The sequence below is a fragment of the Electrophorus electricus genome, chromosome 1, assembly GCF_013358815.1.
Source record: "Electrophorus electricus isolate fEleEle1 chromosome 1, fEleEle1.pri, whole genome shotgun sequence".
Classification (NCBI taxonomy): Eukaryota; Metazoa; Chordata; class Actinopteri; order Gymnotiformes; family Gymnotidae; genus Electrophorus; species Electrophorus electricus.
The window spans coordinates 14,356,339-14,374,826 of record NC_049535.1 but is presented as its reverse complement, the minus strand read 5'-3'; the positions used below and the strand labels follow the sequence as shown (position 1 = coordinate 14,374,826).

Sequence of the window (18,488 nt, the reverse complement as noted above, 5' to 3'; positions counted from 1 at the left end):
CGCTACAATACACCACTACAGCACAGCATGGAGCTATCACACACACACACACACACACACACACACACACACACACACACACACACACACACACACACACACAAAACGCAAAGGGAAGAGGAGCACAAATACATGCAGAAAACCTGATAGAAAGAAAAATCAAAAACCAATTAGAAAAGTTCATTTCACAGTTCAGTACATTTTTGTTTTGAGTTATGATATTAGGGTTGAATTTAGTCCAGTTCAGAGCTTTTGTAAACAGCACCAATTCAATATTACAAGATAATTTACCCATCACTACCTTTTGAAGGTCTGTTCTGCTAATGAATCAACAAGAGTGGTTCATCGTCTGGGGCGTTAAAACCAGGTCTTTCATGAAGATAGGAGGGTTGATGAATGCGTAGATTTAATAACAACTCTTTTATCAGTCTTGTTATATTTAATTTACACTCAAAGGAAAAATTAATACACATTGAATAGCCTGCCACATTACTGCAAAATTAAAATCACAGTGGTTCTCCGTCTGGTTAATATGGTGGGAATCTATTTTAGATTGCTTGGGTCTGAATGTTTGATGGGCCTTATAATCCTGACGCTTCCCACTAGGGAGAGGGCAGCATTAATACGGTGTGTGAAAATTAGATTCTGCTGCCATAGATGTGCTCTGTGTGCCCACACACACACACACACACACACACACACACACACACATCAAGGACATCAGCTTTAACTCTGTGAGCGTTTCGCGACATTCGCTCCCTCGTGTAACTCGCTTCAGCGAGCGTATGTCGGCATGACCCTGGGGAAGGCAGCGCCCACATCAGTCCTGCGCACGCGTCAGTCCTCAGCACCGTCAGTATCTGAGCACCGAGCCGTCGCAGGGGCAGGAGAGCGCCCGAGACGTCCAGGAGCAGCCCGTGTGATGGAGTGCAATGAGCCGCTTACGTTCAGAGCAGGGTTCCAGAGGAGGGGCGTGGTTACGGCCAGCCTCCACAAACCACACCCCCTCTCCACCCCCATCCCCGCCGCATAGCAACAGAACATCGGGAAATTTATCGGGGCGCTCTCAGGGGTCACTGAAGTTGGCAAGAGTGTCTGTGGGGGGCCTTGGCATAGCAACAAAGAAGGGGGGAATTAATTTGAAAGCGTGTTTTTAAAATCCAAACAGCAGCACAATACAGAAAAGTACAAAATGTTTAATTTGTATTCGTATATAGTGATGTGTGGTAACATAGCAGCAGGTCTAATTAAGTACAACAAGCGGCAAATCGCTGTGGACTGTTAACTGAGGGCCTGGACCAGCTGCCTGCGGTCCTGGTACATGGTGTAGAAGGCTTGTGCTAAACTCAGGAAGGGAGCATCACAGTTCACCATCTCCTTCTGCCACACACACAAAAACAGGCAAATATTACTATGTGCACACTGTAAAACCCAAACAGGTTTAGTGTAATGGTGTAAAGGGACAAGGCAGTAATGCAAGTTGGGCCAGGAGTCACTCACAACGGACGTCTCGTGGTACTCCAGACCCTGGCTCCGGGCCCACTCCTCTGCCTCAGTCGAATCCACCTCCCTCCTCACTGACAGGTCTGACTTGTTCCCCACGATCACTCCTGTACACACACACTCCGGTTAGATTGGTGGCACACACTCCAATCCTGGAGATCTACTGCTCCACACAGTTCAAACACAGCCGTCTCCGATGCTCAGGTGATCCACCGAAGGTCTTGTTTATCAGCATAAGATCTTTTAGATTTAAGATCTGATCTAGATTTTGTAGGGAAGCAGATCTTCAGGTCTAACAAGTACCAACCACCATTTATTTTACAAAATTTTGAAATTGTCTATTTTTCTCCACCAGTTTAGCCCATATCCAGGGTATTATTACCTTATGTGTTACAGCAGTCATAATTCTACCAAGTTAAAACAAAGGGACTGAAATGCATCAGAATGAAAGGCAGGACCCACAATGGCTGATCCTAAAGACCTTCAGCACTACACACAGCACTACACAGTGCATCACATTCTTACCCAGAACTCAGAACTGCATTACAGTATATAAAAGAGAGAAAGTGGGGTTTTTGTGTGTGTGTGTGTGTGTGTGTGTGTGTGTGTGTCTCACCCGGTAGCTGCAGTCCATTAGCCTGGGCTCTGACTCTCTCTAGCCAGTGACTGCAGCTACTGAAGGAGGCCTGGCTGCTGATGTCGAAGACCACACACACCAGCGACGGCTGTCCCCACTATAATACAACCCCCCAAAAAATACACACAGACACACATGTTCAGCAATTCCACACTGACGCTCAATTAAACCGATAGAGTTCTGGAAGTAACTAACTAACAGGTCTAGGGAATTCATTATTGCAGAGAAAATGACTACACTACAGTCTTCCCTCCCTAGACTCTAGCGTTTTAGATGGATTTTAAATTAGTAGTTCTTGTGCAACTCTTCCTAGGGACCCATTGCCCTATGCAATTTGGCGTTTTCCCTGTTATTCACCACAGTTAATTACCAACCCTTTCCTGAGTTCAGTCAGGCATGCTGGAGCAAAGGAAACATGAATATGCGCTCGACAGTGGGTCCACTGAACCACATCACAGCTTCAGGTCCATCACACTCTGGAACTAGGCAATGGCATATCGCTCCTATATAGAATTCTGTGTGAAAAATGTCTTGCCATTTTCTTGCAGGCCTCCACAAAGGTCTCTCGTCCTGCGGAGTCAAAAATGTACAGCTCCTGAAATAGTCTCACACACACACACACACACACACACACACACACACACACACACACACACACACACACAGCACGTCATTAGATTCCTGAGCGAGTGAGTACTTCACTGTACACTGGTATAAGTGAGTGAGTGAATGTCTGGGTATTTGTGCATGAGAAGGATTGAAAGAGTAAGTGAGTGCATGTATGAATGAGTGAATGACTGAGTACCCACGGGAACGTGTGCACGAGCGAATGAATATGTGTGCGCATCAGTGAGTGAGTGTGAGAGAGTGCATGAGTGAGGGAAGGGCGTGTCTGCGCTCACCACAGTGTCGCTGGTCCCTGGAATGTTCACTGACTTCATCAGCAGCTCCACACCAGCAGTCTACAGTACAAACACACATCAATACTCACACAAGTTGGTCAGTGTGACCTAAAGCTAAAATGACTAACAGCCCCGTCTTTGTTTTGAAATTTGTTATAGTGCTTCGAAGCAATTTCCTGTATTAATGTCCAACAGGTGCGACTGTCACCATCTAACATCAGCATCACATCACGTCTCATTTTTTGACTGCCAAGACTAAAAGTTTTGAGATTCTTCTGAAAATCTTAGGACATCTATGTTGTATTTCTTTATTCTGTTTTAAAATAGCTTTCTCAATCCATGAAGATATGTGCTTTAAAACAACTGATCTGCTTCCACAGGACAAGCCCATTAGGTTTCTTATTAGTTCCTGTGCAAGTACGCCAGACTCCTGTTCAGCCAACAATTCCACGGGCGAGGGAGAGAGGGCGATTGTGGGAGAGCGTAATGGCTGGCAGGCTGGCGGTTAGGTGCTGATGTAACGCCCCACACACTCACCTACCCCTGGATGCCAGTGAAAGCTCGTTACTTGGGCAGGGTCGTGCATACAGTTTCACTAACAAGTCCACTGACATTTTACATGAATGTCATCATTTTGGCCGTGCCCTTTGGCAGCCGGCCCGCACGCCACCGTCCGCCAATCAAATGTGACGTTCTTTAGTGATCTCCGGTACACCCGTCACACATATATACACTCCCATCCTTCATTTTCTGTCATGACAGGTAGACTGAAATACTTGTCAGGTTGGGCACACTAGTATTGTATGCCTGCAGATCTCTCTACAAACACCCACACACACACATGTGCTGAGCCCAATTACTGCAGTGGTTGTATAAATTATTGACGTTCCTGTCGCCTGTAGCTGTTCAGCGTGCTGACACAGGCAGAGTGGCAAAGGCACACGCAGCCTCTCCGGGTCTCTCGCCTCTGTGTTCCATTCGATTCATGTCCATTTAAATCAAACCAATTAACTTTATCCAGCCACAAAGGGCAGGTCTCACAGACATGCACGCCACTGCATCCACCAACACAGGCTGGACGGAAGATACGCGAGGAAACCACGCCTGTCTCTGAGATTAATTTTAGCCTCGGACACAACTGCACCAAGGATTTATTAAGCAGTCCCTTTGAGGATGAAGATAAACTTCCATCTTTAAGAGCAGCTCACAGTGCTTAGACTACTGTGGAATTAAGAGTGTAAAACATGGAAATACTTGACTAGAAATACCTTTGGGTTGATATATAATTTATGTATATTCCTGCACATAATCTGTATGCAGAGTCACCAGATACTTTTAACAACAGATTTCCTTAATGGTGATGCAGGGTGATCAATAAGACACCAATTAGAGGTTTTGGTTCATTCTACCTTTTACGCATTCTACCTTTACCCACACGGTTTGAACAGGTTTCCCCATATTTTCAGTAGTCAGGTGCATCTTGTGGTAACTGAGATTATCTTTATGGTATCTGTACCAACCAACCTCACTGCACAATCAACAGGACAGCTCAAAGAGCAACTACTATGAAAAAAGTCATCTTAATGATCAAATAAGACGTTGTACCTTGTGATTGACCAATAATGGAATTATTTACATCAGTAAAAGGGGTCTGTTGGAATGTGGCTCCACGTAATTGTTCTCACCATATCATAGTTCTTCTGAAAGTGGGCGCCGTCACTGCGGAACATCTGAGACAGAGCACTCTTCCCTACTGCTGCAGCTCCTGCGTGCGTGCGCGCGCGCGCGCACACACACACACACACACACACACACACACACACACACACACACAGAGAGAGAGAGAGAGAGAGAGAGAGAGAGAGAGAGAGAGAGAGAGAGAGAGAGAGAGAGAGAGAGAGAGAGAGAGAGACAATATTGGTGCTGTTGATGAATGTAGTTAGGTTTACTGCGTGCGTCGTTAGCTAACCAGCTAGTAGTGCTAGCTGCATGATCGAAATGTTCTTACCTACAAGAATACATCTGGCTCGTAACTTCACCATGGCCCAAACCTGACTAAAAAGAACAGAATTCTGATCCGATCCTCCCAGTTAGGTTCTGCGTTTTTGGTTTGCTAGCTGGGCTTAGCTAAAACAGCTAGCTTGTTACGTCTCACTGTGCACGGAGATGTCTTCCTTCCGCGATGCGTTGCTTAGTAACTGAACTAGAGCACTCTCATTGGTCCAGCTACAGAAATAAGAACGTCGCTTCTCCAATTAAATTGGTGGAGGATGTGACGCAATGCCAAGTACGTCAGCTGTGCCTTGCAGTTGACACATCTTAACCACTAGAGGGCGTAACGGCCCAGACGTCTGATGTCGCACAGTGCCGAAATCAATCATCACACTTATTGGACATGTTAATTATATTTCAACATAGTTTGCTCTGTATCCCAGTAACTGTGAGCTATCATTTTGGTTTGTTTTTTTTTCTTAAAGGAATTGTCGTTGGAGTTGATAATTTTAAGAATTGAATAACTGGTTAAATTCAGTGAATTTTCAGGCATGCCAATAAGGGATTATATGCAATCGTTCTGCCCGGTAGGGACATGCATTTAGGTTAACTAATCACCTAGTGTAGGATCAAAATTTAAATGTAATCATGTTTCTATAAACCTATGTAGGCTTCAAGTCAACTATAGTTAAATAACGGAGTCAACAGCATTTCAAAGCGCGCAACAATTTTGAACGGGAACGCGCCTGACAACGCGCGCTCATGCGTACGAGCGCAGCGCATCGCCGGGTTGCCGACTCGACAGCCTGTCTCGAGCGCCCGTGCACCCCGTTTCTGCCTCCGCCGTAGAAGTGGCACGAAGGAACGCGAGAGGCACCGACGAGAGGTTAAAGCTCGAGAGGAGAGCGGGGACAGCGCGGTCCTTTCCCGAAGTGTCACGCAATCGGCGCCAGCGGGGCCATTTCAGCGCGCGCCTGTGGTACCCGGAGGAGCGTCTCTCGCGAACGCAGACGGAGGAGAAAGACAGACAGACAGACAGACAGACAGACAGACAGACAGACAGACAAGGATCAGAAGATGGAGGGCATGGCATACGGCGCAGGGAAGGCTGGCGGAGCCTTCGACCCCTTCACCTTCTTCCAACAGCCGCACACCATCCTCCGCATGGTGTCCTGGGTAAGTACCCCCAGCGTCGTTTTGTTCTGCATGTGACTGCGCCTTGGAAAATGCGTACGTTGGCGTTAACGACGTGTATATGCTCCCGTGTTCAGCACCGATTGCGATCGCATTTTGCTCTCCGATGCAACGTTGTTTTGATGCTCAGGGTAGGATGTAATACGACAGCTGGCGTGACGGTGGTGGGCGTGAGAGCAGCCAAGTTCACAGTAAGCCACCGTTCTCTAGCCATTATCATATCGTCCGTCTGCTCGTTTAACGAGTAGAAATACTATGTTTCAGAGTTCAGTTTCGCAGAATTCACTATATGGCAGTGCTGAACCAGCCCTAAGAGAAAAAAAAACGTCAGTTATTAAAACTACGTTCGTATGGCGATATTAATGAGATTCTTTTTGTAATCACTGAGATTATTTTAGATTGGATAAAATCTGAGATAACCAAGACCTATTTCAAATTATTTTATTATATAATTAATTTAATAAAGCAATAGACATTATGTGCTTTTGTGAGTGAGAGACCGATAGAAAATGGTCGTACATGCATTTGAAAGGACTGGAAGTTCTCTGGTCATGATGACATTCAGCTAAGGACATTGCATGTAACCAACTAATAAAACAACACATGCACATGCACAGACTTGCTTGAGGCTGTACCTACCGCAGTAATACAGTTCATGGAGAGAAGCTTCAACAAGTAAGGCCAGATCTAGGTTAGTGCCTCTGTGCATGTCTTTACGTTTCTGTTTGCTACTTACTAAAAGGGTCTAATCATAAGAATATGCAAAATTGTGAAGCTGTACCTAAGGATATAAGATTTGGATTTCCATAAATCTGTTCCTTTAGTGACATCCATGCCAAAAGCAGGATGCAGTCCTCAAGTGTGACAATACTGTTATTCAGAACGTTCTGAATATATTTTGCATGCACATATGACCTAAACTATAAGTTTCCAATTATGAACATTTCTCTGGGTTTTTGGACTCCAATGGACTGTCCAGAAGCTGCGGAGCACTAGTGAGGTTCCCAGTACTAAAGATATCAGTGAGGTTCCCAGGACTAAAGCTATCAGTGAGGTTCCCAGGACTAAAGCTATCAGTGAGGTTCCCAGTACTAAAGATATCAGTGAGGTTCCCAGTACTAAAGATATCAGTGAGGTTCCCAGTACTAAAGCTGTCAGTGATGTTCCCAGTACTAAAGCTATCAGTGAGGTTCCCAGTACTAAAGATATCAGTGAGGTTCCCAGGACTAAAGCTATCAGTGAGGTTCCCAGTACTAAAGCTATCAGTGAGGTTCCCAGGACTAAAGCTATCAGTGAAGTTCCCAGTACTAAAGCTATCAGTGAGGTTCCCAGTACTAAAGCTATCAGTGAGGTTCCCAGTACTAAAGCTATCAGTGAGGTTAAGCTATCAGTGAGGTTCCCAGTACTAAAGCTATCAGTGAGGTTAAGCTGTCAGTGAGGTTAAGCTATTGGTGAGGTTCCCAGCACTAAAAGTGTCGATGAGGTTCTCAGTACTAAAGCTATCAGTGAGGTTAAGCTATCAGTGAGGTTCTCTGTACTAAAGCTGTCAGTGAGGTTCTCAGTACTAAAGCTGTCAGTGAGTTTTCTATTAATTGAAAATAATGGAAAAGGAGCTCTGGGTTAAACTGGGTTGTTTATTATCATACTCTAAGCAAAATCTCCAAGCAAATTGATCCAATATCTCACATGAAAGCAGCCACTTTACTGTACATCTCGATGTAACAATAACTCACAAGCACTGTCTGTCAAGTGCATGGTGTTCTGCCAGACATGTGGTCTCTGTAAGGTCTGGCTTGTCCTGGACCCTGCAAACCCCTGGGAGAAACCCGGAGAACATTTCATATTCCCGCTATATTCCTGTAAGTAGTGGTCGTAGCATCATTGCTATTATTGCTGGGGCGTGTTTCCCAAAGAAGTATCCAAACCTTCAGCTCCCAAATGCAGAGAGCCCTGGCTGGACGTGTAATTGGAACCACAGCTGGGGTCCTTATTCGGTATTGTTCGAGGCTTGCGTCCCTGATACCTTGATGGCAAATCAATAGTGATCGGTGCATTTCATTTCACAGCAGGCCACGGCGGGGCGCTCCTTGGAGATGCTGGGACAGCTCAGCCTCCAGGAAAATCCTGGGATTTGACCCGGAATTTGCATGATTATAAGGCCTTAGATAAAAACCTAAGCCAAGTTTTTTTAATTTTTGGTTTTGTTGATTTCATTGTGCAGACTTTCACAAAAATTTGACATGTACTGCAGGAGCAAGTAGTTTAAAAAATCAAAAGGCCTAAAAAATACTAAGGTCTTCTAATATTCAGAAGTCATGTTCTGCGTAAATAGAATATGTTAGGCTGGCATGTCTATATTTTGAGGTTTCTTTTGAAAAGGATTTAGCGGGGGGGGATTCTCTGTTCACTTGAGTTTTAGCATTTCCATGTTTCTTTTCTTTTTTCCTCTCTCTCTCTCTCTCTCTCTCTCTCTCTCTTTCTCTCTCTCTCTCTCTCTCTTGCACATCTTTTCCCATTTTCTCTGTTACTCTCAACCTCTTTGCCACTCTCCCCTCCGTAACAGATTGCCATGAAATTGGACCAGTCAAGAATTAACAGACGCAATGTCCAGGAGTGATACTTCACTGTGCGGCATTGACCTGTCTCTCACGTTTTAAGACCCTGACCAGGACTCGATGCAGCCAGTCTTAAGGCAGTATATGACATCATTTTGGCAGGACACGGTTTAAGACAGGAAGGTGTTTGTGCCTATTGCTAAACTAACAATGAAGCAACAACAATAAATCAAACACACTTCTCATCAGAGAAGAGTTTTCTGGTATTTCATGTTCTTATTAAAAGAAAATTAAAGGATTTTTTATTTTGTTTTGCATATGTGTTTTTAAGTGTAATAAACTGGAATGGTAGCAGTATTTCATATATATATATATATATATATATATATATATATATATATATATATATATATATACATTGACCTTTTAGACAGTTTACTTGTGAGTGGGAGACCAACTTTAAAATACTAGCAAAACTTCATGCAATCAAAACTCCAAAGGCTGAAATAACATGATTATAAAATAGATTGCACTATTTTGATGAGAATTACTCATGTTTGTTGAATCATGTCAAGGCAGTGGTTCATCAAACACACCTACAGAACACTATACAGGGTACTCATGTCGAACATCTGTGATTGGTCAGAATACTCATCTGGAATATCTGTGATTGGTCAGGATACCTATCTGGAATGTCTGTGATTGTTCAGGTGGCTCACAGCAGATGGCTTTTTTAAGGGTCTTTTTTGATATCAGAGTTGCAATACAATTATAATGATTTATAATGAATATATTGGGAAGGCCTCAGCCCTAAACAAATAAACAGTTAGTTTCTGTAATTCATTACCGCTGTTTATTTGAACATAAGGTGTTGTTGCTGTCAGCACACACTGTCACAGCATTGTGTGTGTGCCCTGTGTGTTTGTGTGTTTTTGTTTGTGTTTGTGTGTGTGTGTGTGTGTGTGTGTGTGTGTGTGTGTGTGTGTGTGTGTGTGTGTGTGTGTGTGTGTGTGTGTGTGTGTGTGTGTGTGTGTGTGTGTGTGTTGTTTACTAGTAGTGTAATGTGGGGACTGCAGTAGGTTCGATACTCACCCAGTGCTTAGGTGGGGACACAGACAGAGAGGGAGAGACAGAGAGGGAGGGAGAGCGAGGGAGAGACACAGAGGGAGAGACAGAGAGGGAGAGAGAGGGAGAGACACAGAGAGAGAGGGAGAGACGGAGAGACAGAGAGAGAGCAAGACAGGGAGAGACACAGAGGGAGAGACAGAGAGAGAGAGGGACAGACAGAGAGGAGGAGAGACAGAGAGAGAGAGCAAGAGAGGGAGAGACACAGAGGGAGAGACAGAGAGGGAGAGAGAGCGAGGGAGAGACACAGAGAGAGGGAGAGAGACACAGAGAGAGAGAGGGAGAGACAGAGAGACACAGAGAGTCCATCATCTGTTCCTCAGAGCCAGAGAACTGTCACTAGTTTAGATGTAGTCATGCAGTCCTCACTAGGACTCATATCTCTGACAAGATTTCTTGTCTTTTTCCTGGCATTTTGTATGACACAATGATTTATGATTGCTCCAACCCAAGTGATTTTGAAGATTCTCAAAAGACGAGCAAAGCCCTCCAAGCATCACAGCCCGGGATTGTCGGGGAGTCTTCACTGCCTAAGCTACAGCAGTCAGGAGCCGGTGGTTCTCAGGCACATTTACCGTCTCTCATTCCCAGCTGTGGAAGAGGAACGCTACAGTGCCAAATGCCTGATTGTATCAGAGCATTTCGCCCTGGAAGTGGAATGCTGGCCGGCGTCTGGTATCAATTAGGCGCAGACAACTAGAACCAGGACACAAGTCGGCTGCCTGCAGGAAACACATACACACGCGCACGTGCATGCACTGCGTCTCAGCTTAGCTGATGTGAGGCTTGTGAGTTGCCATGACAACTCGAGCCACAGCCGGTGAGACGCAGTGAGAGAGCAGCACAGCACAGCATACACACATGATGCCACGATCCTCCAGGGCCACAATGTGAGCAGAGATGTAGTAGCATCATCAAAATATCAAAGGTGCTACATAGTAGAAAGAGAAGGGAATAGAGAGAGAGAGAGAGAGAGAGAGAGAGAGAGAGGTAGAAGTAGAGGAAGAGGTGATATAAATTGTAATGTAGTACACAGGTTTTCTGAAGAAACAGGACATCTTGATCAGAGATCCTTCATCAGCAAGTGAAGAGCCCCTGTTCTAGGAAACAAAATAGCTTAAAAAAATAAGAAACTTCAGAAACGTTGCACAGCTGATGAAAGACTTGTGAGAAACATCGGAAACCCAATGTACTATAGTGCCATTTATACTATGCTATACTTATACTATTTATACTAAGTTTCAATCTACGCTACGTTTAAGTAAGTGATGCGTTGTAACACTACTTCTAGGCAATGTTAAGTCAACTGTAATAACGTCATACATTTTTACAATTTTTTTAAATTTCCCTGTCGGCTAGCATGTGACCTTCAGTAAAAGTCACACAGGTCACAGAGGTTACATAGGTTGCATGAGTCAATTTTCATGGGTCACTTTCTACATATTCAGTTATTCCTTCCATTCAGATCATCACTCTACACAGACTGACTGAGCGAATCAGATCCCTCATCTTCCAGGAGGAGAAATTTGATCCATACAATACTTCAACATCTAAAACACCTACAGACACACACTCACCAGCCACTTTATTAGGCACACCTGTTCAACTGCTTGTTAATGCCAAAATCTAATCAGCCAATCACATGGTGGCATTTATGCATGCAGACGTGGTCAAGATGACCTGCTGAGGTTCCAGCTGAGCTTCAGAATGGGGATGAAAGGTGATTTAAGGGACTGAGTATGGCATGGTTGTTGGTGCTGGACAGGCTGGTCTGAGTATTTACAGAAACTGCTGATCTACTGGGATCTAATTTACACACATCCGTCTCTAGGGTTTACAGAAACTGCTGATCTACTGGGATCTACTTTACACACAACCGTCTCTAGGGTTTACAGAAACTGCTGATCTACTGGGATCTACTTTACACACAACCGTCTCTATGGTTTACAGAAACTGCTGATCTACTGGGATCTACTTTACACACAACCGTCTCTAGGGTTTACAGAAACTGCTGATCTACTGGGATCTACTTTACACACAACCGTCTCTAGCGTTTACAGAAACTGCTGATCTACTGGGATCTACTTTACACACAACCGTCTCTAGGGTTTACAGAAACTGCTGATCTACTGGGATCTACTTTACACACAACCGTCTCTAGGGTTTACAGAAACTGCTGATCTACTGGGATCTACTTTACACACAACCGTCTCTAGGGTTTACAGAAACTGCTGATCTACTGGGATCTACTTTACACACAACCGTCTCTAGGGTTTACAGAAACTGCTGATCTACTGGGATCTACTTTACACACAACCGTCTCTAGCGTTTTCAGAAACTGCTGATCTACTGGGATCTACTTTACACACAACCGTCTCTAGGGTTTACAGAAACTGCTGATCTACTGGGATCTACTTTACACACAACCGTCTCTAGCGTTTACAGAAACTGCTGATCTACTGGGATCTACTTTACACACAACTGTCTCAAGGGTTTACAGAGAAGGGTCTGAAAAAGAAACTATCCAGCAGGATTACACGCCATGTCACAAAGCTCAAATCATCTCAGAGTGGTTTCTTGAACATGACAGTGAAGAGAGCAGTGTGTGAGTGCGTGTGTGTGTGTGTGTGTGTGTGTGTGTGTGTGTGTGTGTGTGTGTGTGTGTGTGTGTGTGTGTGTGTGTGTGTTCAAATGAGAGCATGATAAAAAGATTGTGAAGACCCAATCAGACAGGCAGAATAAGTCCAGGTAACCGCCCTTAGTTTCAAAGGCATCTCAGTCTTTCAAACGGATTTAAAGTCACTTCACCTTGTGAAGGGATTTGTAAGTGTGTGTGAAGGGTGTAAGAGACGCCAGAGATCTGGGATGCGGTCTTGCCATTGCCACAACCTTTTATGTTCTTTTTAAAAATGAAAAAAAAAGTAAACAACATGTACTTTCTTTCTTCTTTGTTGTTCTTTTATGGTGCCTACGCTGTGAACGCTTCTTTTGTCTCTGGGTATGAGATTGGCATCCTTGTCTTTTGTAGCTCCACAACACTACCTGATGGAAGGGGTTACATAAGTCTGCACTGTAACGTGCTGAGCTGGCAGGGAGACATGAGGATAAACCTGAACAAGCCCTCGTAGGTCTGGCACCCACACGAACACGCATTCGAGTAAGAGAGGGCAGGAACCGGAGGAAGAGACGGAGTAGGATGGAGAGGCAGAGGCAGCAAGAATCACACAGAGAAAGAAAAAAGCGGGAGAGAGAGCATCCATGCATCCTCTGGCCTAGTGGCTGAAGCGAGGCTAATGATTTTATGAGTGTGCCTGTGTGTGTGGGCGTGTGTAAGTGTGTGCGCACACATGTGCTAAGCAGAGATATCCAGTCAGCCATACCTTTCCCCAGGGACTGTACAAGCCTGATAACGAGAGAGAGAGAGAGAGAGAGCGAGAGAGAGAGAGAGAGAGGAGGAGAGAATATCTTCTAAGAAATCCTGAGTTAGACAGCGCTGATCTTTTTTCTCTGTGTGCCCCAGTGAGGCGTAGGTGCACATGCTCTAAGGTAGGGGAAGAGCTGGGCATACTGTGACACCTGCCAAAGACAACCCCTGGTCCCTCTAATCACCACACACACCGTCACACGTACCCGTACACACACACACACACACGTACCCGCACATACACACCACACAAATATACACAGATGCATACATAGGATACACACACACAAACACACACACACACACACACATACTTGTGCTAAGAGAACAACATCCCTGCTACTTCTGGCAAACAAATGCCTAGAGCGTGATACATACACCCACGCACACGCAGACTCATTTTCGTTCAGGTGAAACAAAACGTTCCCCCTCAGAGAGGTAGTTCAGTGTTTCATTTCTTAAGTTAGAATGCTATAAAAAAAATAAAAGGGTTTACAACTGAAGGAAAACACTGTTTGGGGGAGGGGGTCAAATACTGCTCCATGTTGTAACTTTCAGAATACAAAGTCTAAAGGATAACAAGCTTTCGGAATTGTTCATATTTCCATGTAAAATAATGAAAAAAGAAAGAATAGTGGCCTATTCCAAAAATCTACAGTACACTAGTTGAAACCAAAAAGAGGAAGCTAGATGTGTGGTCAGGTCCATTCTGCTCCATCAGTAACTTCTTTCCTTGTCTGTTTAACACCACAAACCCTGCATGGGTTTAAGCTCTCAAACTCCACAGATGTTGTGGAGTCTTTTACTTTTGTACATTTGTGGGTTTCATACACAATAGTCAATGTCCAATTTAGAAAACCAGTTCTGAAAAATGCAAAAAGTGTAAAAGTTTGAGAAGCACCAGGTGTCAACGTCCCTGAAAGTTGCAGACATGTTAGCACTATAAGCATGCTAATGCTACTTCTACATCCTTCTTCTCTCCATGTCTCTCTCTTCATCTCTCTCTCTCTCTCTCTCTCTCTCTTCATCTCTCTCTCTCTCTCTCTTTGTTTCTCTCTCTCCCTCTCAGCTCTTCTCGTTAGTAATATTTGGCTGCATAGCTAACGAGGGCTACGTGAACCGGCCGGACGAGGTGGTGGAGTACTGCGTTTACAACCGCAACCAGAATGCGTGTAACTACGCCGTAGGAATGGGCACGCTGGCCTTCCTCTGCTGCATGGCTTTCCTGGCGCTTGACGTCCACTTCCCCCAGATCAGCAGCGTGAAGGACCGCAAGAAAGCTGTCCTCGCCGACGTTGGGGTGTCAGGTGAGAGGGTGCCCCCTAGCAACAGCAAGGCGGTCACGCTCACCGCAGCAAGAAACTCTGCTACAGAGGTGCTGAATGGATGTCATTAAGTCAGCAAAGATTTGTGAATCGGTCGGTAGGTGGTAGCCGGATCAGTTTTGATTGTAGCTGTCAAGTCTGCAGTTGTAAATTCTGAATAAACTGTCTTACCCAGTGCATCTCCTACAGAACTTGGGTTGCTATAGCAATTAATTTCTGGTCCCACAACGCGCCGGGTTTCTAGGAACAGTAGCCTAAACGCCCCTTGTGCCATGCAGTGATATTGCACGTCACTGTCTACCTTGTATCAAACACGCAACATGGAGTGTGAGTGGAACTGTGGAGTGTTACCAGATGACGGGATACTGCCTTGTTTAGCGCGTTAAAGAGACGGCTCACAATAATCAGGCTGGACCGTAGCTAATAAGACATATAAATGGTAGGGGTAGAGAGTCCTGCTCCAATCAGACATGACCTCTGCTCATCTCTGGCAGCTGGTTTGCATGTTTTGAGGCTCGCACCCTTGAGGGATCAGGATCCACATGGATGGAGTCTTGAAGTACTAGAGGAACACACAGGAAATTCTAAAGAACAATAAACATTTATGAGCTGTATCTCAAGCCAAATCTCTCACACACACTCCCACTCTTTCTAAAACACGCTCTCAAGCACAGGAGGAAGTCAGTATAAAAAAGTAAACAAACCGGCATAGTTATGAGGGAAGAAGGGAGGGAAAGCTTTAAAAAAGTACTTTTATGCTGATCAAGGTCAGGTCCTGATTTACTTACGTTATAGAGTATTGCCTGTGGATCTTTATTACATTACATGCATGCACTGTTTATGCTCTGGATAACAATTATGTTTTGGCTTTCAGTAGAGTACATAACTTGACCCTGTAATGAGATTTAGCGATACCCATATATTATGAAAATTCATAATTATTGATCTTCATAGCTGGTTACAATATAGGGTGATGTAATGTGCTCTATTTCTCTCTCTCCCTCTCTCCCTCTCTCTCCCTCTCCCTGGCTCCCTCTCTCCCTCTCTCCCTCTCTCCCTGGCTCCCTCTCTCCCTCTCTCCCTCTCTCCCTCACTCCCTCTCACCCTCTCTCCCTGGCTCCCTCGCTCCCTGGCTCCCTCTCTCCCTGGCTCCCTCTCTCCCTCTCTCCCTGGCTCCCTCTCTCTCCCTCTCCCTGGCTCCCTCGCTCCCTGGCTCCCTCGCTCCCTGGCTCCCTTTCTCCCTGGCTCCCTCTCTCCCTCTCTCCCTGGCTCCCTCGCTCCCTCTCTCCCTGGCTCCCTCTCTCCCTCTCTCCCTGGCTCCCTCTCTCCCTGGCTCCCTCTCTCCCTCTCTCCCTCACTCCCTCTCACCCTCACTCCCTCTCACCCTCTCTCCCTGGCTCCCTCGCTCCCTGGCTCCCTCTCTCCCTCTCTCCCTGGCTCCCTCTCTCCCTCTCTCCCTGGCTCCCTCGCTCCCTCTCTCCCTGGCTCCTGCTCTCACTTTTTGACCAAAGTGTTCTGGTCTTTCGTGTGGTTCGTGGGCTTTTGTTTCTTGGCCAATCAGTGGCAGGTGGCAAAACCCGAAGACAACCCGTTGCGTGAGGGCGCCGACGCGGCCCGAGCAGCCATCACGTTCTCTTTCTTCTCCATCTTCACTTGGGTCTGTACCACACTCACACGGATCACAGACGTTCACCTCAGCCAATAAGCAGTGGCGATTCTAGAGCCTATGCAATGAACTCCCTTAAGGAATTCAGGTCTCATATTATATTATCATTGCAAACTCTGCACATTGCTATAGTTTAAAGTTTGTCAAGCCCCACCCCCACGAGCACCTCTGCCAATAAGATAATGGGGTTTGAGAAAGTTTGCATAGTTTGTCCTCAAAGGAAGCATCTTCCGACGGGGATGTTTATACCAGAGTGATCTTCTGCCTCAGGTGCATTGATGTGGGTTCTCCCCTGGTGTGTGTGTGTGTGTGTGTGTGTGTGTGTGTGTGTGTGTGTGTGTGTGTTCGTTCTAGGCTGCCCTTGCATGGTTGGCTTGGGAAAGGCTAAAGAATGTCTCTTTTGAAGAGGAATATAACAAATTGTTCTCCCCCCCTCCTAACCGCTGATCTAACAGACTAATAGACTTGACCACTTAGACACAACCAAACATACAGACACACATACACAGTCTTTTCAATCTCTGTATTTAACCCTGTAAGTGCCAAACTATATTTACAGGGCTTTATCCTTCTTTGTATTCAGAGGAAGTTTAACTTAATTACACTGGCAGACACTGCTAGGATATATTCAGTATAGTCTGATAATTAGTAGGTGAAATGGATCTTTGGGGGGGTGTTGTAAGATGGACCATGACACCTTCCGTGATATTCAGTGATGCAGTGATATTTAACCATCATTTACCATCACATCATATTTTATCATCATTTCATTTTAGTGTTCTGCTGCTTACAGACATCTGTGATCTGTTTTATTTCAAGTTGATTCATTTGTTTTGTAATTCATCTGTAATTATCATCTGAGACACATTATCTGAATTAAGTATGCAGTATGGATGTTGTCTGTAAAATGGATTTGAGTCCAGTTGGTTAAGATCCTCTCGAATGGATGATGCATTTATGTATTTTTGATGGTTAAGGATCAGTAACTCAGGAGGGAAAAAATTAGCATAGGGTTTGTATTTTAAAGCTTCCTATATTCATCTGTTTTCAGTCATAAGACTTGTTTAAAATGAACCCTGTTTTAAAAAAAAACAGTAAAATTGAGTTATTATTAAGATTTTAAGTGATTTTAAATGTTGCTGGCAATCTGCTGCTCCATTTTCTAACGTGCTAATTGTGTTCTAACTTCTCTTTCTCCCTCTCCCTCCTCTACATCCAAACAATCATCCTTTTCTCTTGGTCACATCACTGTCCTATTGTTTAAACCACATTCTTCTGTATTTCTTTTATGGATTATCGGTTTAAATCCATTGTTCTTGTTAATTTTGTCTTCAATATTCAATTATTTCAACCCAATTTCTGTGATGTGTCCTGTGTTGTTTGTCTTTGTTTAATTGTGAACAAACCTGCCGTTATTGCTTTTAACCCTCATTACCCGTGTCCATCTATAAACCCCTACTGGGTGCTTTTCCCGCCTTCCTCCCGTGGCCAGGCGGGGCAAGCCTACCTGGCTTTCCAGAGATATAAGCTGGGGGCGGACTCTGCCCTGTTCTCCCAGGACTACACCGACCCCAGTCAGGACGCGGCGGCCCCCTACCGTGCCTTCACCAGTGCCGACGACCTGGAGAGCCCCGGAGGGGGCGGGTCCTACCAGCAGCCGGGCGGCGACGGGGTATTCGACGGCTCAGCCGGATACCAGCGGCAGGACTACTAAAGCCAGGCGAGAAGGGCAGGTCGCGTTAGCACCCAAACGTAGCACAGGGTCGTGGGAGGAGACTCGCAGCCTTTCCTGACATTTTTGCAACAGCCAGTATGTTTCACAAATTTAAAAATGCTCTCAGTCTACATCGTTGGCCTTGTCAGTTCTTTTTTTAGACATTCTTGCAGCCAACATGGGAATGTGTAGGTTTGATTCTTTCTTTAGGTTTAGGCAGAGGTGAATTTAGCTTCTAAATAAATGCTTGTGATCGAACCATTTTGCCTTCAGCATGGGCGTTTTGATTTTGTCCAGTCACGTGCTAATGATTAGCATGTAGAATCATTGGGTGTATATGAGTACTGAAAAAATCTGGAAACCAGTATCTGAGACTGTATAACACACACTCATTATGTCCTAGAAAAGATCTGACAATGCGGAAGGGGCTTCATATTTAGATTTTGCCTAG

General features: G+C 45.0%; 2 protein-coding genes across 3 annotated transcripts; one reads left to right on the top strand and one right to left on the bottom strand.

Moving 5' to 3' along the window:
- Positions 1 to 1,178: 1,178 nt before the first annotated feature.
- On the bottom strand, positions 1,179 to 5,225 carry ift27 (intraflagellar transport 27 homolog (Chlamydomonas)). Its single transcript, XM_035528418.1, has 7 exons — positions 5,051 to 5,225; positions 4,728 to 4,807; positions 3,043 to 3,102; positions 2,676 to 2,735; positions 2,120 to 2,237; positions 1,501 to 1,610; positions 1,179 to 1,380 (listed from the first exon to the last, which is right to left on the bottom strand). Exons 1-7 carry the CDS (start codon positions 5,082 to 5,084, stop codon positions 1,282 to 1,284), a joined length of 561 nt encoding a protein of 186 aa, XP_035384311.1. The 5' UTR covers positions 5,085 to 5,225; the 3' UTR covers positions 1,179 to 1,281.
- Positions 5,226 to 5,833: 608 nt separating this feature from the next.
- LOC113579968 (synaptogyrin-1) lies at positions 5,834 to 18,295 on the top strand. 2 transcript variants are annotated; one of them, XM_027014248.2, is made up of 4 exons: positions 5,834 to 6,210; positions 14,402 to 14,639; positions 16,169 to 16,314; positions 16,678 to 17,806. In XM_027014248.2, the coding sequence occupies exons 1-4, from the start codon at positions 6,112 to 6,114 to the stop codon at positions 16,768 to 16,770; spliced, it is 576 nt and encodes a 191-aa protein (XP_026870049.1). In that variant the 5' UTR covers positions 5,834 to 6,111; the 3' UTR covers positions 16,771 to 17,806. The 2 variants fall into 2 exon arrangements, with proteins under 2 accessions (XP_026870049.1, XP_026870044.1); XM_027014243.2 differs by lacking the exon at positions 16,678 to 17,806 and adding an exon at positions 17,816 to 18,295 and having other exon boundaries at positions 5,835 to 6,210.
- The last annotated feature ends 193 nt before the right edge of the window (positions 18,296 to 18,488 follow it).

Bases quoted from the DNA above. Each gene is read 5' to 3' on its own strand.
- ift27 (XM_035528418.1), bottom strand. From the start codon at position 5,084: ATGGTGAAGTTACGAGCCAGATGTATTCTTGTAG. The intron at 4,808-5,050 runs GTAAGAACATTT...GCACGCACGCAG, and splicing joins AGCCAGATGTATTCTTGTAG to GAGCTGCAGCAGTAGGGAAG. The intron at 2,238-2,675 runs GCAAGACATTTT...GTTGTATTATAG, and splicing joins TGGAGGCCTGCAAGAAAATG to TGGGGACAGCCGTCGCTGGT.
- LOC113579968 (XM_027014243.2), top strand. From the start codon at position 6,112: ATGGAGGGCATGGCATACGGCGCAGGGAAGGCTGGCGGAGCCTTCGAC. The intron at 6,211-14,401 runs GTAAGTACCCCC...TCTCCCTCTCAG, and splicing joins TCCTCCGCATGGTGTCCTGG to CTCTTCTCGTTAGTAATATT. The intron at 16,315-17,815 runs GTCTGTACCACA...TCCCGTGGCCAG, and splicing joins TCTTCTCCATCTTCACTTGG to GCGGGGCAAGCCTACCTGGC.